The sequence below is a fragment of the Myotis daubentonii genome, chromosome 3 (assembly GCF_963259705.1).
Source record: "Myotis daubentonii chromosome 3, mMyoDau2.1, whole genome shotgun sequence".
NCBI classification, from domain to species: domain Eukaryota; kingdom Metazoa; phylum Chordata; class Mammalia; order Chiroptera; family Vespertilionidae; genus Myotis; species Myotis daubentonii.
Genome location: NC_081842.1, coordinates 45,619,552 through 45,641,292, shown reverse-complemented (window position 1 = coordinate 45,641,292; position 21,741 = coordinate 45,619,552). Strand labels below are relative to the sequence as shown.

Here is a 21,741-nt window from a genome sequence, read left to right as displayed (position 1 = left end):
TATTGAGGAATATTTATCACAGTATAAATAAATGACATATTTAAGATATACAAAAAGATGATTTGCTATATGTATACATTGTGAAATTATTGCCACAAATAAGCTAATTAACACATTGTCACCTCACATAATTACCTGTTTTGTGTGTGTAGTGAGAACTCTTATAATATAGCCCTTAAGCAAATTTCAATTGTACAATATAGTATTTTTAATTCTATTCACTATGTTGTACATTAGACCCCCAAGGCCACCTCATCTTATTTTTAAAAATACATTTTTATTGATTTCAAAGAGGAAGGGAAAAGAAGAGAGAGATAGAAACATCAATGATGAGAGAGAATCACTGATTGGCTGCCTCCTGCAGACCCCACACTGGGGTTCACGCCTGCAACCCAGGCATGTGCCCTGACTGGGAATTGAATCACCACCTCATGGTTCATAGGTTGACACTCATCCATTGAACTAAGCTACCAGGCTCTTCTTATAACTGAGTGTTTGTACCCTTGACAAACACCTCCCCATTTCTCCCATCCCACAGTCCCTGGCAACCATCATACTACTTTCTACGTCTGTTAAGTTTGACTTATTTAGATTCCATTTATGTGTGAGATTATACAGTATGTGTTAGACATATCCCCTTAAACACATCCTCCCCTTTGAGGTTTGCAGGTCTTTATATTTTAGTTTAAGGCCAGTCACCAAGTAAATCTTCATGCTGTGGCCTGACTGAGTTTCTGGATTTTCCCACTCTACATAGTCCCTTTCAAATGACTCCATCTACCTTTCTTTAATTTCAGCCTAGGATACCTGTCCTCTGATCACCCAGGAGGCCAACCTTGGAGGCTTGAGGACTAGTCATACCCTGCTCAAGTCCCAGCCCAGAGAGTGGGGTTGGTTTATTCTAAGAGCTGTAACCCTCTACCTTTAATTATCAGGGATTTTTTTGTGGTGTGTGTGTGTGTGTGTGTGTGTGTGTGTGTGTGTGTGTGTGTGTTTGTCCTGGGTTCAAATGATAGCACAAATTCCAAATGTCTTCAAGTTAAACACAACTCACTCACCGTCTTGTTGCCTTCAGTTATGCGGTACAATACAAACTGGTTGCCACTTTTGCTTCCATCATTGTATTTCTTCAGAGCTGCATCCACAGCATTAAATACATCCGCATCATTGCAGTAAACTTGTTGCAGTTGGTCCTCTTGGGCTAAACTTGTTAGCAGCCTGGAACAAAGGAAAAGGATGGCAAGTAACTTCATGACTTAGCAGTCTCCCTCTGGGAGTTTCACCAAGAATTGGAAGCTAACTTGGAGGCTGATGTTAACCCTCTGCAGCCTCTTATCTCTTCTGTCTCTCCTCTCTCTGCCTTAGCACTTTAGGGTTTTTCCTGGCTTCCCTTCACTATTTTCCCTATTACAAAAGGACAAATGGCTCTTCTGGATTATCCAAGCAGATCTCAGGCTGGTACATTACAACACTGGGTTGTTGACCTGCTTGTTCTTATTTGGGAGACATGTGTGAGCACATTTCCAGGCAATTGCACAAGTTTGTATAGCAAATCAGAGTACAATCTAATAAAGGAGGAGAAAAAAACACACCACCTGCTATTCCCTTTCCCGAATGACTTTCCCAAAGCTATGTATGAAGGTCACTACATGTGACAACAATGCAACCATGTGCAGACCCCTTTCAATAAAATTTCTTTGCACTCCTGCAGAGCACATGCACAGGGACATAGTGAGTGCAGGGAGTCTCACACCAGGACATTGGCATGAATGAAAACTAAAAATGGGCATCCTTTCTGGTCTCTGGCAAAGCTTGCCTCTCTCCATCCAACTGGATCTGCTGTAGAAAGGAAAATGTTCCCAGGGTGGAGGAGACAGGGGAGAAACTTAAAGAGAGGTGGTTTGAGTGAAGCCTCCTTACCCTGTCCTTCTTTCTTGTTTCTGGTTTGGTGGACTTTATAGGGGTCTTTCATTCACCAAGCCTAAGTGACCTTTCAGGTAAAGTTAGACTATTCAGGGAGAGGCAGTCTAAAGGTAGGTTAAAGATAAGGGCTAGTAGATATTTGCCTTCAAGTCTTACCCTCTTCCCCACAAAAAGATGTTTGGTTTCTTTGTTGTTGGTGATCGGGTACCTAGCTTGGCAAGTCAATCTCCCTGAGAGCCCCTGGAAAAGAGGGATCGATGGAAGCTGAATGATGGCCTTGTAGCAGAGTGCCAGGAACATGAGGTTGGCAGTAAGCCCAACCTTGATTCCCATCCACCTCTGCTACTTAACTGCTATGTGATCCTGAGCAAATCAGGGTCATATAGCCTTTCTGAGCTTCCATTTCTCATCTAGAAAAGTGAGATATCATAATGTCTTATGATGTTTCCTGAGAAGTAATGAGATAATATATGTGCAGAGCCTGGTAATTAGTTCATATAAATTATATCTAATATTAGGGCTGGTTGGTTAAGAATCCCTGACTTACTGAAGCAGTTTCAAGTGTGTGATGATGGCAGAAGGGAAGTTCTAGTCTAGTGCATTGGTTCTCAGCCTTGGCTGCACATTAGAATCATCTGGGAATCTTTTTAAAATCCTGATTTCTAAGCCTCATCCTCCGAAAATTTTGTTTCTTTGTTATGGGATGGGGTCACAACATTAGTAACAAAGAAACAGAATTTCCGGAGGATGAGGCCCAGAAATCAGGATTTTAAAAAGATTCCCAGGTGATTCTAATGTGCAGCCAAGGTTGAGAACCACTGTTCTAGTGTGTGTATGGCAGGACCAGGGGGTGGTGGGAGATGTAGGAAATGAAACTAAGGATGAAAACGACTTGGGTAAGTTCTTAGACTTGGAAGAAAGAGGGACCCACAAAAATGGAGAAACTGAGGGTGGGAGAGGGAGGAGATGACTGATTTGCATGGTTCAGGAAGAGTTGGAAAGGAGCACAGGGCTGATCAGGGTGGGTGTTTCAAGTGAAGATTCAGAAACAGGACTTGCCAGTGTATACAGACAGCATAATAAACAGGAAAGCATGTGACTTTCGAGGAGGCTGATCTGGGTACTAATACCAGGCCCAATTTATTGACTACAACAAATACTTTTTAGTTATCGTGTAATAAAACAAATCTAGAAAAGGAGCAATCAATTGTATCTTGTTTAAATTTCTAGTACAATGTAAGCTCCCTAGAGTAGGAATTCTTTCTTATCCCATTATTCAGCTGTAGCAACTGTGTTTGCATGTTATAAATGCATTTAATGGACATAAATTGAGAACATTCGATCCCATGTTTTCCAGGTACTATTTTCAATAACTTAAGCAATATTTGTGAAAGTATCTTGTTGGGAGCCATGGCACAAGCAACTCCATCTTAGAAACTAGAAGTCTCTAGTTCCCAGTTGCTAGAAACTAAACGTTAGAAGTCTCTAGTTCCCAGTTGCTAGAAACTAAACGTTACAAGTCTCTAGTTCCCAGTTGCTAGAAACTAAAAGTTCCAGTTCCCAGTTGCTGGAAGCCACGCGTGTCCTGTAGCTAACAATAAAGAATAACCGTCACACACCATTTGTCACATCGCAAACAAACAGCTTCCACTTGCTGATAGGCTAATCGCTACCCACCCCTGCTACCCACCGTCGCCCCTGGAGCAAATATAATCTGCTGCTGTAAAAAATAAAATTTGAGGCTTGATCAGAATCTTGTCTTGCCTTCATTCTCTCGTGTCCCTTGTTTGTCTCATTCTCCTAGGGTGTCTCTTCGTTCCCCCGTTGTTGTCCCGCGGGTCGGGACACTCTGGCACCCAATGTGGCGACTTGGGGACCCCCTGCGAGAACATCTGCTTGGAAGTGCCTGGCCAGGCACCCCTTTGAGTCGCCGCGCAGTATTGACTCGCGAGTGAACACTCAGCATTCAGATCGCCGCGGTTTCGCCCAACCGTGAGACGGATCATTGGAGAGGTAAGCAGCCGAAACTTGTCAAACAAGATTTTCAAAATACCTCTTGAAAGCTTTCACCATTTTTGGCACCCTCTTTGACTGGCCTTTTTAGTTTTCTTTGATCTCCCTCCAGTCCACTAATAAGCGCTTCACCTCGCCGGGGAAGAATGAAAGGTACCCGAAGCCAGCAGTGAAAACTCTGAATCACTCGGAAGAGTAATTTTTCTCTGGCCCGACCTGTGTCTCCCTCTCTGGCAAACTCTGAGCTCGCTATGTCTTAGTGGTCGTTATCCTGGTATGGGGGTTATACATCCCGACCTATGACACGCGAGCAGAGGCCGTAAGGTAAAAGGAGAGTGGTTACATAAGGATCACCAGAGATTTATAAAATTCCGAGCTGACCTGGCACGGGGTTTATACGTCCCAGAGGCTTACGTGGAGGAGGAGATCCTGAGAACTACCCAGCCAAAAATAATGGACAACTCATTGAACTCTCATGAGGTATTTCTAGGTGGGCTCAAGGAGTCCCTCAGGACACGGGGAGTAAGGGTTAAGAAAAAAGATCTTAGGCGATTCTTCTCCTTTATTCATGAAACTTGTCCATGATTTCCCCTAGAGGGCACTATTGATCATAAACGATGGAAAAGAGTAGGCGATGCTCTTCAAGATTTCTATCAAACCTTTGGCCCTGAAAAAATCCCTGTCTCCACCTTCTCATATTGAAATCTTATTCAAGATATCCTTAAGGTCCACCCTAAAGACCCTGACATCCAAGACGTTATAAAAACAGCGGAAACAGCCCTTAGAGATAGTTCCCGGCCACCCTCTGCCTGCCCTTCAATATCTGTTGATATCCCTGAGGAGCCCACGGCACCCTCCAAAGAAATCACTAAATCCCAACCTGACGAAAAATCTCCAAATATCTGTAATAAATCTAAACCCCCTCCCCCTAAAATCTCAAGTATCTATCCTTCCCTCGCCTCCCAAACACATCGGGAGGACCACCTGTCTCCGGAGGATGAGGAAACCTTAGAGGATCAGGCCGCCCATTATCACGATGATAAAGAACCCTGGCGTTTTACAGCGCCGGCCCTTCATAGCACCTCTAGTAAATCCTTTAGGCCCCCTCCTTATAACTCCGACCCCTCACTAAACATCCTAGAACCATTCCGCGGCCCCCCTCCCTCCTCCGATCCTATTCGGCAAGCAAAAATCTCCCTAACCCAAAAGTTTCCTCATTAAAGGAAATTCTACAACAAAAACGCGAACACGTCCAACTTATCAAAGAAATCCGAGCCCTCGAGGCTGAACTCACATCCCTAAACCCCAACCAACCCACCCAACCTCCTAAAAAATCCACAAGAAATCTAAAATAACTCCTATCCTCGCATTTCCAGTTACCCGTAGTCACAACCCCAGACCTCCTCCGGAGGACACACCTCTCCCCGAGGAAGAGGAGGAGGAAGACCCCCCTGACACCTCCCCTGACTCTCAAAACCGGGACCAAAATTCTGCAGATGAAACCTCTGATACAGAGGACCCCAGTCCCGACCAGGATCAAGCAAAAAACCAAGCTGTAGGCCAAAAATACCGCCACTTAAACCTAAAACACTTAAAGGACCTAAAAGCGGCTGTAATTAATTATGGCCCCATTGTCCCCTTCACTCTGGCCTTAATCGAAAGCCTGAGCGATCAATGGCTGACCCCTAATGACTGGCTTTCCCTGGCCCGAGCCACGTTATCAGGAGGAGAGTATGTCCTATGGCGTACCGACTTTGTAGAGAACTGCCGCGAGACCGCGCAGCGCAATAGTGAAAATAAGACCTCTCGCTCATGGACAAGAGATAAGCTACTTGGGCGCAGCCCCTATGACACCAATGAAGCTCAAGCAGCCTTCCCCCGCGGCCTTTTAGCCCAAATCCAAAACGCAGCCCTTAGGGCTTGGCGGCGCCTTCCACCTAAAGGCTCAGCTACCACCTCCTTAGCAAAAATTCGCCAGGGCCCTGATGAACCATACAGTGATTTCATCAGCCGCTTAACTGACGCGGCTGAACGACTAGTCGGGGAAGGAGAAACAGAAAGCGCTTTTATTAAACACCTGGCCTATGAAAATGCTAATCCATCTTGTCAAGAGACTATATGACCCCAGTTTCTCTGATTATATCAAACTTTGCTCAGGAATAGGAACCTCCCATGCCATTGGACTAGCCATAGGGGCTGCGCTTAAGAACTTTACCAAGGATATGCAACAAAAAACTTGTTTTAATTGTAAGCAGCCAGGGCATTTTGTTCGTGAGTGCCCAGCAGGGACACAGTCCCACACAGCAGGGACACAGTCCCGCGCACCCCCTAAAACAATTTGCCCTCGATGCCGACGCGGCTTCCATTGGGCCAATGAGTGTCATTCCAAAACAGACAGTGAAGGCAAACCACTTCCACCAAAACAGGGAAACTTCCAGAGGGGCCAGTCCCTGGCCCCGCCATCAGAACAGAACCTAGGGGCAATCAGGTTCGTTCCTCAAGCTCAGACACAAAAACGAATCCTCCCCGCGCAAACAACTCTCTCTGCCGCGCCACTCCAGGAAGCGCAGGATTGGACCTCTGTTCCGCCACCGATACAATATTAATACCCGATCAAGGCATCCAGCTCCTCCCCACTGAAACTTATGGACCCCTACCCCCCGGAACATTTGGCCTAATCTTAGGAAGAGGGAGCTCTACGTTGGCTGGCCTCCACATAACCCCGGGAGTTACTGATAACGACTATACGGGGCCAATTACACTTCTGGCATCAGCCCCGATAGGCCCTATATCTCTCCCTAAAGGAAAAAGAATAGCTCAGCTCATACTACTCCCCTTAGATTCCACAAATAAAAGCAACAACAAAAACCCCAGATTAAATGCTGCCTTTGGCTCCTCTGATACCTACTGGGTACAACAAATTACTCCTGAAAGACCTTTACTTACCCTTAAATTAGATGGAAAATCATTTAAAGGATTAATTGACACGGGGGCAGATGCCACTGTCATTGCTGCCCATCTCTGGCCAACTTCTTGGCCCACTACAACTACTATAACTCACCTCAAGGGTATTGGCCAATCTACCAATCCTAAACAAAGCTCAAAGGTCTTAACCTGGACCGATGATGAAGGCAACTCTGGGCAGGTACAACCCTATGTAGTCCCCAATCTTCCTGTTAATCTATGGGGTCGTGATATACTATCTCAGTTAAAACTCATTATGTGTAGTCCTAATGAAATTGTAACTCAATTAATGCTCAATCAGGGCTATCTCCCTGGGCAAGGACTTGGAAAAAACAATCAAGGCATCAAACACCCTATCTCAGTTGATTCCAATATCGATCGCTCAGGACTAGGAAGTAAAAATTTTTCATAACGGCCATTGACTTTCCTGTACCTCATGCAGACAAAATTAAATGGAAATCTGACTCTCCCGTGTGGGTAGATCAATGGCCTTGAACTGAGGAAAAACTTACAGCTGCCACTAAGTTAGTACAGGAACAATTGGCTGCTGGACATTTAGAGCCTACCACCTCCCCTTGGAACACTCCTATTTTTGTCATCAAAAAGAAAACAGGATCATGGAGACTCCTCCAAGACCTCAGAGAAATCACAAGACCATGTTCTCAATGGGGGCCCTTCAACCTGGCCTCCCTTCCCCAATAGCCATCCCAGCGAACCACTTTAAGATCATCATTGATCTTAAAGATTGCTTTTTCTCCATTCCCCTCCATCCCCAAGACAGAGAACGTTTTGCATTTAGCATCCCTGTCACCAATTTTAAAGGGCCGATGCACCGCTATCAGTGGAAGGTGCTCCCTCAAGGCATGGCAAATAGCCCCACACTATGCCAAAAATTTGTAGCCCAGGCTATAGACCCCCTCCGGCCCCGGTGGCCTTCCATCTATATCATTCATTATATGGATGATATCCTCCTAGCTGGAGCTTCCACCCCTGAGGTCCTTAAATGCAGCCAAGAATTAACTAACTGTCTCACCTCCTTTGGCCTCCATATTGCTCCTAATAAAATACAATTAAAAGACCCCTACTATTACCTCGGCTTTGAATTAACCTCGAACAAAATCACTACCCAGAAAATAGGACTAAAAACCTCACACCTACAAACCCTTAATGATTTCCAAAAATTTTTAGGAGACATCAACTGGCTTAGACCTTACCTTAAATTAACTACTGAAGAATTAAAACCCCTTTTTGACATACTACAGGGAGACCCCAATCCCTTATCCCCCCAAAAGCTCTCCCCCAAGGCAAAAGAAACCTTAAACATCATTGATACAGCTATACAACAACAACAAATTACATTCCTATCATATAACAAACCTTTCGCCCTCATCGTTTGTGCCACGCCACATACCCCTACTGGGGTCTTATGGCAAGATAATCCCCTATTGTGGATTCATTTACCATCCTCCCCGTCTAAGGTTCTCACCACATATCCCTCACTTGTCACTAAAATCATAAGACTAGGCAGGGAAAAAAGCCGCCAACACTTCGGCAGGGATCCTGATCAGCTTATCCTCCCTTATACAAAGGAACAAATAGATTGGCTCTCACAGAATATGGATGACTGGATCATATCTCTTGTCTCCTTCCAAGGCAAAATTGATAATCATTACCCCTCACACAAACTCCTCCAATTTTCGCGATTACACCCCTTCATTTTCCCTATAATCACCTCAACCATCCCCTTAAAAAATGCCTCCTTAGTTTTCTCTGATGGATCCTCCTCCGGTATTGCTGCCTATATTATAGACTCACAGAGCTACAATATCCAATCTCCCTTTCAATCAGCTCAGCTCGTAGAATTATTTGCTATTTTACAAGTTTTTAAAACGTTAAGCAAAACCCCCTTTAATTTGTACACAGACAGTGCCTACATAGCATTCTCAGTTCCTATTCTAGAAACAGTACCTTACATCAAGCCCTCTACCAATGCTGTCTCCCTTTTTCATCAGCTCCAATCCCTCATACTGCAAAGACAGGCCCCCTTTTATATTGGACACCTTAGAGCCCATTCTGATCTTCCCGGTCCCCTTTCTTCCGGCAATGCTCTAGCAGATGCAGCAACCCGCCTTACCGGGACCGTCATTACAGACCCTGTCTCCAGAGCCCAACAATTCCACGCTCTTCACCACCTTAACGCCCACACCCTTCGTCTCCTGTTTAAAATTACGAGAGAACAAGCTAGACAAATTGTTAAAAATTGCCCAGGATGCGTCACTCTGTTACCCCTCCCCCATCTGGGGGTTAATCCGAGAGGCCTACTCCCTAATGAAATCTGGCAAATGGATGTCACCCATATCTCCGAATTTGGAAACCTTAAATATACTCATGTAACTATTGATACTTACAGCGGCTTTATCTTTGCCACTCTTCACAGCGGTGAGGCCACAAAAAACATTATAGCCCACGTCCTCCAGTGCATTACTGTTATTGGTAAACCCCCCAAAATTAAAACGGATAATGGGCCCGGATACACCTCACAAGTGTTTCAAAATTTCTGTCATCAATTCCATATCAAGCATATTACAGGTATTCCCTATAATCCCCAAGGCCAGGGAATAATTGAGCGCGCACACCAAACACTCAAAAATACAATTAACAAACTTAAAACTAACACTATTTACCCCACAAAAGGCTCTCCTCGAAATATCCTCAAACATGCATTGTTCACTCTCAATTTCTTACAATTAGATAACCACGGTAAATCTGCTGCCGATAGACTATGGCACCAAGAAACAAAAGGGCAGTATGCAAAGGTCATGTGGAAAGATCCTCTAACCTTTAAATGGCACGGTCCTGACCCAGTACTTATTTGGGGCAGAGGACACACTTGCGTCTATGACACACAAGAAGAAGGACCCCGATGGCTACCAGAACGACTTATAAAACCTATAGACCACCACCCCCCCCCCCGAAAAATAACCAAATCTCTTCCAGGGAAGAAAATCCCTGAGATAAACTCTTCTTTATCCACAGATACAAAAGAATACAACACCCAACCGAACTAAAAAGTGGCCACTGGAAATGCTTTGGTATATCTGGATCATCATCCTTCTTATCCTACTTATCATCTTTATCACTGCCCTCTACGAGTGCCGCCAAAACCCAAGACTTGTCCCAGGAGGTACACTTTTCTGACCCTGCTGGGATCCGGAAAGACAGTAAGTTTATCACCCAATGGCTACATTTCTCATCATCTTCCTAACGGTCACCTCTGTCAATGGCAGTCGTCATCAGCCCTTCAACCAAACATGGTCTGTCACCGCATACATCGACGGTAAAGTACTATACTCTACCACACGTGTTGCCCCATTGAACACCTTCTTCCCCACTCTCAAATTCAATCTCGCAAATATTATGGAACCAGGGCCTGCTAGATACCCCTGTGGTCAGGGCAAGGTAGAATTTTACGTCTGTCCCAGCACCCAGGGTAATAGAGCAAAAGCTAATCAATGTGGTGGCACCAAATCCGCCTTTTGTGCCTCTTGGGGATGTGAATCACAGGCACCTTGGTTAAAACTAAAGCCTGATGCACTTATATATATCTCTAGAGATCCCCTAACCATAAATAATTGTGATAATTACGCAGGGTCTGGTAATTCCCCAAGGACACCAAAACCACCCTGCAATGGACTCCTTATTACCTTCACAAATAAAGGCAAAACTTATTCAGGCTGGACTTCTGGAGTAGATTTCAGAATTAGACAGTATCTTCATGGGACAGACTATGGAGGTGTCCTCACTATTAAACTATGAGCCACACCATACACACCCCCGGTCAAAGTCGGCCCTAACCTAGCTGTCCCCCTAGCTAATAAAAATAAACCTTCTCTAAAACCACAACCTGCCAAACCAAACTCCAATACTTCCCCCACAGCTCAGACTCCCATACCGCCCCCCATAGGGCCTCCATCCACCAAGAACTCTATGTTATCCTTACTCTCTGCTACTTTCCGCACTCTAAACCAATCTGACCCTACTATCACCCAGTCCTGTTGGTTATGTCTCTCCGCTATTCCCCCCTTTTATGAAGGCATAGCAACGTCCAATGGTTACTCCATTGTTCAAAACATCACCCAATGCCGCTGGCAACACAGTGGGCAGGCAAAAATAACACTCCAGGCTATCTCTGGATCAGGACTCTGCCTGGGATCCGTGCCTACCTCACACCGACACCTCTGTAATCAAACAATTATCCCTCAAAATAATCAAAAATATTTAATTCCTAACAATAATACATGGTGGGCCTGCCGCGACGGCCTGACACCATGCGTCTATGCCCAACTCCTTGCTAATTCCTTTTGTGTACAAGTTTCCTTAATTCCTAAAGTATCTTATTTTAATGATGAGCAGTTTTCCCACTCGTTATTCCCCGACAATTCTGACCCTTCCCTCAGACAGAAAAGGGAACTTATTACAACCCTCACGGTTGCCACCCTCTTGGGCCTCGGTGCCACGGGTGCAGGGGTCGGAATAACCTCTCTTGTTCTTTCCAATCGTTATTACAACCAATTACAGGAAGCTATCGATGAAGACATCAAAAATCTAGAAGGTGCCATTTCTCATCTGCAAGAATCCCTGACGTCTCTAGCCGAGGTGGTACTCCAAAACCGACGAGGCTTAGATCTGCTTTTTCTACAACAGGGAGGCCTCTGCGCTGCCTTAGAGGAACAATGCTGCTTTTATGTTAACCATTCTGGGGTTATTAAAGATTCACTAACAAAAGTCAGAGATAGACTAGAAAAAAGGCGACAGCTAAGAAAACAAAATCAAAATTGGATCAAACGATGGTTTAACACCCCCTCCTGGCTCACAACCCTTTTACCCTCCATTGCAGGCCCTCTAGTCAGTCTATTCTTACTTCTTGCTTTTGGGCCGTGGGCTTTTAGAAGGCTCACATGGTTTATCAAACAACAAATAGATTCTCTCATAGCCAAACCCATTCAAGTACACTACCACCGCCTAGCGTTAGCTGATCAAGATACAAACTATACCTTGTGTCATGGCCCCCTCCCAACAAGGGACAGTATATAGACCAGAGATATACATACCTACTCCTTATAAGACAAGGAGAAAGGTATAGGCACCGAGCTGAGTGCAGAGCAAAAAACTGCAAGGGAAGGTCTTATAATCTTTCGACCCCCTCTGTTTTTTCCCTGAGAGTATACCTGGCTTACATAGAGGTTGGTATCTATAAAATTTTCTCTTTCATTACCACAGACTTAAGGTGGCCAATAGAGATGCCCATACCACATCCTACTCGGTTACTGTCTAATAAGACAGGCCCTGGTGAGCTTGGCTGGCAGCCAATGACGGGTAAGAGGAGATGCATACGCTGAGGGGTGCTTCTATAGGCCCTGCCTGCAACCTAAGACAGGCACTGGATCAAAGCAATTCAGTTAGGCCGATGACGGGTAATGCAGGCATCAAACCAGGTATCCCAACCTAAGACAGGTGCAGCCACCGCAGGGAGGGCTCTGGCCCTAGATCCAGGTTCTACCTCTCCTCCCCAAAAGGATACCAAGAGCCACTAGAAGTGGGATTCCATCCAGGTCACTACTCCCTCGCTCGGTTAATGCCCACCCTTAACTAAATAGAAAGGGAGGAAATGTCGGGAGCCATGGCACAAGCAACTCCATCTTAGAAACTAGAAGTCTCTAGTTCCCAGTTGCTAGAAACTAAACGTTAGAAGTCTCTAATTCCCAGTTGCTAGAAACTAAAAGTTCTAGTTCCCAGTTGCTGGAAGCCACGCGTGTCCTGTAGCTAACAATAAAGAATAACCGTCACATACCATTTGTCACATCACAAACAAACAGCTTCCACTTGCTGATAGGCTAATCGCTACCCACCCCTGCTACCCACCGTCGCCCCTGGAGCAAATATAATCTGCTGCTGTAAAAAATAAAATTTGAGGCTTGATCAGAATCTTGTCTTGCCTTCATTCTCTCGTGTCCCTTGTTTGTCTCATTCTCCTAGGGTGTCTCTTCGTTCCCCCGTTGTTGTCCCGCGGGTCGGGACAGTATCTTATAAATTAGAAAACACTACTGAAATGCTCCTGTGAGTTATTGAGATATGCATTTTTTTTTTTTTGGTCTTCTTGGATTTCACCTTTCTTTACTCTCTATCTAAATGGCAAACCCTTTGTTCTTGCCTCTGGAGGAATGTGATTCTGCAGAGCAGACATTTGGGTGGAGCCTCTTGGCTATATACAGCTGGCAACCGTTCTGACTGGCTGTTGTGCTTGCTGTGTTGGTCAGTGCTGGTGTCATTTTGGTTATTAAATATTATTAAACTAGAGGCCCGGTGCACAAAAATTTGTGTACTCCGGAGGGGGGTACCTCAGCCCGGCCTGTGCCCTCTCTCAGTCTGGGACCCCTCGGGGGATGACCACCTGCTGGCTTAGGCCTGCTCCCCAGGGGATTGGGCCTAAGATGGCAATCAGACATCCCTCTGGCAGCCCGGTAGCCCTTGGAGCATGTCCACTTGCCAGCGGGGAGCAGAGCTAAGCTGCAGTCGGACATCCTTAGCGCTGCTGAGGAGGCAGGAGAGGCTCCCACCACCACCGCTGTACTGGCAGCCATCAGCCTGGCTTGTGGCTGAGCGGAGCTCCCCCATATGAGAGCGCACTGACCACAAGAGGGCAGCTCTTGCATTGAGTGTCTGCCCCCTGGTGGTCAGTGTGTGTCATTGTGACCAGTCATTCCCAGTCTTTCTGCTGTTAGGGTCAGTTTGCATATTACCCTTTTACTATATAGGATAGAGGCCTGGTGCACGGGCAGGGGCAGGCTGGTTTGCCCTGAAGGGTGTCCCAGATCAGGGTGGGGGTCCCACTTGGGTGCCTGTCCAGCCTGGGTGAGGGGCTGATGGTTGTCTGCAGCTGTTCACACCCCCTTCAGGGTGGAGGTCCCCACTGGGGTGCCTGGCCAGCCTGGATGAGGGGCTGATGGCTGTTTTCAGGCTGGCCACACCCCCTTCAGTGTGGGGGTCCCCACTGGGGTGCCTGGCCAGTCTGGGTGAGGGGCTGAGGGCTGTTTTCAGGCTGGCCTGTGACTGACGTTCCCAGCCTCTACTTTTTTTCTTTTTTTTTTATTCTGGGATTTATTTACCTTCTATAATTGAAACTCTGTTGCCTTCGCTGGCACTCCCAGCTCTGAGGCCGCGCGGCTGGCTGAAAGCAGGTATCTGGGGTTTGTTTAGCTTCTATAATTGAAACTTTGTTGCTTTTGGAGCTGTTGCTTTTGGAGCTTAGAGCAGGCCACGGCAGGCGGGGAACCTTGGCTTCCTCCATCACTGGAGCAAGCAAACCTCCTGCTCGCTTCAGTTGTGTGGCTGCCGGCCACCATCTTTGTTGGCAGTTAATTTGCATATCTCGCTGATGGGAAGCGTAGCGGAGGTACAGTAAATTACCCTTTTTGTCTTTTATTAGATAGGATATTTTGGGTATCATCGTGTGGTTTCATGAAATGATATCTAGCTGTACTCTAGGGAGAAAGGCAAAATGGGCTGCCACCATCACCATGTTTTACAAAAGGAAAATGGGGCCCAAAGAGGTTTAATGACTTTCTTATAATTTTATAATTAATAAATTGTAGGACTGGGATTAGAACTCAGATGGGCCTTCTTCAAGGTCACATGCTTTTCTATTTATTATACTGCTGGAATCCATTGCCACATTCCAGTTTTATTAATAAATTAGTGGCCCAGTGCACAAATTCATGCACATTGAAAGGGATTTAATTAGAAGAAATATTTTAATATCAATATTTGCCCTTTCTTTATAATAGAAGTGTCAGAGATTAAAGAAAATTAGAAAAATGTATATGAAAGTAATATGTAAATTTATTAACAAATAAACAATAACAATATGCTATAACAACAACAAAAACATGATATAAAAACAACATTGATACAGCTGATTCCATGTGGGATAGGGCTCCCACTTAGTATCTGGGTTCTGGGTGCAGCTATCTGGCTCCCTCCTCACTGCTGTCAGAGCCTGGGCCAGTTCCCGCAGGGAAGCAGCATCAAGTCTCTGCCCACCTGCGCACGCCTTTCTGTGCATGCAGCCCCTCCCACCCACATATGCCTGTCATGCACGCACCCTTCTGGTGATTGGTCATTATGGCGTGAGAGCATTACAACCACAGGCTTTTATATATAGGATAATTGATATACATCCCTGTGTAAGTTTAAAGTGTTCCACATGATGCTTTGATTTACATATCTTTTGAAATGATTACAATAAGGAAGAAAATGGCGGAGGTTTAGACAGACGTGTCGGTGCCTTGTCCCAGAGCAGATAAGGGCGGGCAGCTGAAACGGGTAGCATACAGCCTGAATAAGCAGAGGAGATTCAGCTGAGAGACAGTCTGCAGCCAGGAACTACAGAGAAATCCTAGATAAAGGGAAAGGTTAGAGGCTGAGGCTGAAACCTCTCCAGGTGCGCCGGCACAGCCGCGGAGACTGTGCCATCTTGGGTGACTGTCACCGGCATCCAGAGACCAGCTACTAACCCGGCAACAACGGCTCTCAAGCAGCGCGACTACGTGAACTCAGAGGAGCCCTGCTTCTCCCCACAGAAAGGTTAGACTTTCCCCAAAGGTGCGGTTTGCAGTTTACGTTGGAGAGTGGAACGCGCGCAGGGGGGTGGGGACTCTGCGCCCCACAAAGACCACGGCCGTTGGAGCCAGCGTGACCCACGAGTGTGGAAGGGCACCCCCAAGGCTTCTGGCAGAAGGGAACACTATAAATAAGCCCACAGTTGGACGGGACACAAACGGGCAGCCTCAGATTACGCCAGTTTGCCGGCTACTCAGACCAGAGCGCGCGCAGTGTATCAGAGGGAAATTCAACATTCTCCTGAATACCTGGTGTGCCAAAAAGAGGAGCAGAAGATCTGAAGCACCTTCATTACAGCCCATTTTTAATTATTTTTTTAATTATCATTTCACCTTTTAACTAACAAATCATTTATTTTCTTTTTTCATCACCTGATTTTACCCTTTTAATTACTACATTTTTATTTTTAACCAGTATTATTACTGCTGCATTTTACCTTTTTTTTTTTTAAGTGTATTTTATTTTCTCTTTATTTTATTTTGGGACTAAGGTTCTCCATTCTATTTTCATCGTTACTTTAGCATCATTTTCCTCTACCTCAATTGTGCTGCTGTGCTAAAACCCTCTTCCCCACTTTTCCCCTTTTGCTGTCCTGTTTCTCTTACCCTATTCCTGCTTTACATTTTCCCTATTCTTCATACCCCCTGTCTAAATTTCATCCTACTTATATATCCCTTTTCCAATCACCTGCTCTAAATCCTTATACATCTCTCCCTTATCTTTCTTCACTATCCAAATTTTTTATTCTCTCCTTTTCTCTATTGTTTTGTTGTTGTTTGCTTGATTGTTGAGTATATTGTTTGTTTGTTTTTTCTTTTCTTTAAGGATTGTTTGTGGGGTTGTTCTGCTTTTTCTTTTTCTTTTTCTGTCTCCCATCCCCCTCCCCCCCCCCCCCCCGGCCAGTTATTTTTGTGCTTCTGTTTTCCCTTGCCTCACTTGATATTATTGGCTGTTTGTAGTTTGTATTCTCTCCAGGGATCTGTTGCTGGAATTTGTTGGGATTAGTGGCGGTTCTATCGGAGTTTTCTCCTGATATGAATAGTCTCCTCCCTTCTTCTACTTCATTCTCTTTTTCTTTTTTTTTCCTCTTTTTTTCCTTTTTTTCTGTTTTCCTCTCTATCTTTTTCTCTTCTTTCTTCCTTATCCCCCAACTCTCTTAGCTCGGGTGGCCATCTTTATTTGGTGTTATTAACACCGTAATTCATTTGTGTTCAGTGCCTGGTACGTTGTGCCTTGTTGTGTTGTATTTTGTGCCTTTAAATCAACACAGCAGATCCAAGCAACAGCGGCCTCCTGATCTCCACATGCTCTGTCTGAGGAACAGCTGCTGTGTGTGAAGCCTCCCTCCACCAGCCAGAAGAGCCACAACAGCTGTGAACAGCACCCATCAGAAGACCTGCTACCAACAGAGGAGCAGCTGCTACCACAACCCCCCAAGGAGCAACCACAGCCCGAGGAGCCACTGCCACCTAGGGAGCAGCCACTGAACGACTCAATATCTATATACATCAGTGAGTTCAAACATGGGTAGACAAAGAAATCCCCAAAGGAAAGAAAAGGAGGACTCACCAGAAAAGCAGCTAAGTGATACAGAGGCATACAACATGACAGAAAAAGAATTCAGAATAAGGGTCCTAGAGTGCATACACCAGATGGAGGAAAAAATCGACAACTTATCCAAGAAGCAAGAAGAAACAGATGAAAAAATCAACAACTTAAGTAAGACCCAAGAAGAAATGAAGTGCGATATAGCTGCAATAAAGAACACCATTGAAAGTATCAACAGTAGACTAGGAGAAGCGGAAGACCGAATTAGTGAATTAGAAGACAGGGAAGCAAAACACACCCAAACTGTACTTCAGTTGGAGAAAAAAATTAAAAGACAGGAGGAGAGCCTAAGGGAGCTTTGGGACAACATGAAACGAAACAACATACGAATAATAGGGGTGCCAGAACAACAGAAAGAGGAACAAGGATTAGAAAACTTATTGGAAGAGATAATATCAGAAAACATCCCTGAGGTGGGGAAGAAAAAAGTCACACAAGCCCAGAGAGTCCCAAGCAAGGTGAACCCGAAAAGACCCACACCAAGACACATCATAATTACCATGGCAAATATTCAGGACAAAGAGAGAATCTTACAGGCTGCAAGAGAGATACGGAAAGTTACATACAAGGGATCTCCCATTAGATTATCAAATGATTTCTCAACAGAAACACATCAGGCCAGAAAAGAATGGACAGAAATTTACAAAGTGATGCAAAGCAAAGGACTGAATCCAAGAATACTCTATCCAGCAAGGCTATCATTCAAACTTGAAGGGGAAATAAGAAGCTTCACAGACAAAAAAAGGCTAAGGGAGTTTATCACCACCAAGCCAGCAATGCAAGAAATGCTAAAGGGACTGGTGTAAAAAGAAGAAATAAAAATCCCAGAAAGAAAACAGCCACACACAAAAAAGAAATGGCTACAAACAAGTACCTTTCAATAATAACTTTAAATGTAAATGGACTAAATGCTCCAACCAAAAGATATCGAGTGGCTGAATGGATAAAAAATCATGACCCATACATTTGCTGTCTACAAGAGACCCACCTCATTAGAAAGGACTCACACAGACTGAAAGTGAAGGGATGGAAAAATATCTTTCAGGCTAATGGAAAAGAAAAGAAAGCTGGGGTAGCAATACTTATATCGGACAAAATAGACCTCAAAATGAAGGCCATAACAAGAGATATGGAAGGCCACTTCATAATACTAAAGGGATCAATACAACAAGAAGATATAACCCTGATAAACATATATGCACCCAATGCAGGAGCACCCAAATACATAAAAAATCTCCTGGAAGATATCAAAGGAGAGTTCGACAACAATACAATCATAGTAGGGGACTTTAATACACCACTGTCATCACTGGATAAATCCTCTAGACAAACAATCAGCAAAGAAACAGCAATCCTCAATGCCTCACTAGATCAGAAGGACTTAATAGACATCTTCAGAACACTTCACCCCAAAGCCACGGAATATACATTCCACTCTGATGCTCATGGGACATATTCAAAAATAGACCACATATTGGGTAACAAGCAAAGTCTCCCCAAATTCAAGAAGATAGAAATCATAAAAAGCATCTTCTCAGACCACAAGGGCATAATATTAGAAATAAACTACAATAAAAACAACCCCAAATACTCAAACACCTGGAAGCTGAATAGCATGCTATTAAATATTGATTGGGTTACCAATGAGATCAAAGAAGAAATTAAAAACATCCTGGAAACTAATGACAATGAAAACACAACAATCCAAAACCTATGGGATACAATGAAAGCAGTCCTGAGAGGGAAGTTTATAGCTCTACAGGCCTATCTCAAAAAACAAGAAAAAATGGTAGTAAATCATCTAACTCTACAACTCAAAGAATTAGAAAGACAGCAACAAGAAAACCCCAGAGTGAGCAGAAGGAAGGAGATAATAAAGATTAGAGCAGAAATAAATGACATAGAGACCAAAAAAATAATACAGAAAATCAATGAAACCAAGAGCTGGTTCTTCGAAAGGTTAAACAAGATTGACAAACCTCTAGCCGGACTCACCAAGAAGCAAAGAGAGAGGACCCAAATAAACAAAATCAGAAATGATAGGGGTGAAATAACAACAGACCCCACAGAAATACAAATGATTGTTAAAAAATACTATGGACAGCTGTACTCCAATAAACTAGACAACCTGGAAGAAATGGACAAATTCCTAGAAAAATACAACATTCCAAAACTCAATCAGGAAGAATCTAAAAATCTCAATAGGCCAATAACTATGGAAGAAATTGAAGCAGTCATCAAAAAGCTTCCAGCAAACAAAAGCCCAGGACCAGACGGCTTCACAGGGGAATTTTACCAAACATTCAAGGAAGAACTAAAACCTATCCTCCTCAGACTACTACAAAAAATTCAGGAGGAAGGAACACTTCCAAGCTCATTCTATGAAGTCAGCATCACCCTAATACCAAAACCAGACAAAGACAACACAATGAAAGAGAATTACAGGCCAATATCACTCATGAACATAGATGCCAAAATCCTCAACAAAATCTTAGCAAATCGGATTCAGCGGTACATCAGAAAGATCATACACCACGACCAAGTAGGATTTATCCCAGGGATGCAAGGATGGTACAATATCCGAAAATCAATAAACGTGATACATCACATAAACAAATTGAAAGAATAAAACCACATGGTCATATCAATTGATGTATAAAAAGCATTTGACAAAATCCAACACCCATTTTTGATAAAAACTCTCAGCAAGGTGGGAGTAGAAGGATCATACCTCAACATAATAAAAGCCATATATGACACGCCCACAGCCAACATCATACTCAATGGACAAAAACTATCACCATTTCCCCTAAGAACAGGAACAAGACAGGGATGCCCACTCTCACCACTCCTGTTCAACATAGTACTGGAAGTGTTAGCCATTGCAATTAGGCAAGAGGACGAAATAAAAGGCATCCAAATTGGAAAAGAGGAAGTAAAACTGTCCTCATTTGCAGACGACATGATATTATACATACAAAACCCTAGAGACTCCATCAAAAAACTACTAGACTTAATACATGAATTTGGCAATGTAGCAGGATACAAAATTAACCCCAAGAAATCTGAGGCATTTCTATACACCAATAGTGAACTTTCAGAAAGAGAGATTACAAAAACAATCCCATTTACCATCACACCAAAAAAATTAAGCTACCTAGGAATAAACTTAACTAAAGAGGTAAAAGACCTCTACTCAGAAAACTACAGGACGTTGAAAAAAGAGATAGAGGAAGACATAAACAAATGGAAGAATATTCCGTGTTCATGGATTGGTAGGATCAACATCATTAAAATGTCCATACTACCCAAAGCAATCTATAAATTCAACGCACTTCCCATTAAAACACCAACGGCATACTTCACAGATCTAGAACGAACTCTCCAAAAATTCATCTGGAATTAAAAAAGACCCCGAATAGCTGCAGCAATCCTGAGAAAGAACAAAGTAGGTGGGATCTCAATACCAGATATCAAGCTGTATTACAAAGCCACTGTTCTCAAAACTGCCTGGTACTGGCACAAAAACAGACATATAGATCAATGGAATAGAATAGAGAGCCCAGAAATTGGCCCGAACCAATATGCTCAGGTAATATTTGACAAAGGAGGCAAGAACATACAATGGAGCCAAGATAGTCTCTTCAATAAATGGTGTTGGGAAAATTGGACAGATACATGCAAGAAAATGAAACTAGACCACCAACTTACACCATACACAAAAATAAACTCAAAATGGATAAAGGACTTAAATGTACGACGGGAAACCATAAAAATTCTAGAAGAATCCAAAGGCAACAAAATCTCAGACATATGCCGAAGCAATTTCTTCACTGATACAGCTCCTAGGGCACTTGAAACTAAAGAAAAAATGAACAAATGGGACTACATCAAAATAAAAAGCTTCTGCAAAGCACAAGAAACCATCAACAAAACAATGAGAAAACCCACTGTGTGGGAAAACATATTTGCCAATGTCATATCTGATAAGGGCCTAATCTCCAAAATTTATAGGGAACTCATACAACTTAACAAAAGGAAGATAAACAATCCAATCAAAAAATGGGCAAAGGGCCTAAATAGATTCCTTTCAAAAGAGGACATTCAGAAAGCCAACAGACATATGAAAACATGCTCAAAGTCACTAATCATCTGAGAGATGCAAATCAAAACAACAATGAGGTATCATCTCACACCTGTCAGACTGGCTATCATCAACAAATCAACAAACGACAAGTGCTGGAGAGGATGTGGAGAAAAAGGAACACTTGTGCACTGCTGGTGGGAATGCAGGCTGGTGCAGCCATTATGGAAGACAGTATGGAGTTTCCTCAAAAAACTACAAATGGAACTACCATTTGACCCTGTGATCCCACTTCTAGGAATATATCCCAGGAAACCAGAAACACCAATCAGAAAGGATATATGCACCCATATGTTCATAGCAGCACAATTCACCATAGCTAAGATCTGGAAACAGCCTAAGTGCCCATCAGTAGATGAATGGATTAGAAAACAGTGGTACATCTACATGATGGAATACTATGCTGCTGT

At 43.8% G+C, this 21,741-nt stretch overlaps 1 protein-coding gene across 3 annotated transcripts in view; it reads right to left on the bottom strand.

Annotated features, from left to right (window-relative positions):
• The window catches only part of LOC132230217 (kininogen-1-like), a 104,485-nt gene that overhangs the window by 22,529 nt on the left and 60,215 nt on the right, over positions 1–21,741 (bottom strand). The window contains exon 1 of one of the 3 annotated variants that reach the window (XM_059687327.1): positions 1,059–1,398. The exons of the other annotated variants lie outside the window; for them this stretch is intronic. Coding sequence (XP_059543310.1) covers positions 1,059–1,253 — 195 coding nt within the window. The 5' untranslated portion in view covers positions 1,254–1,398. Of the gene's footprint in view, positions 1–1,058; positions 1,399–21,741 lie in introns of those variants that run through there. 3 annotated transcript variants of the gene reach the window in all.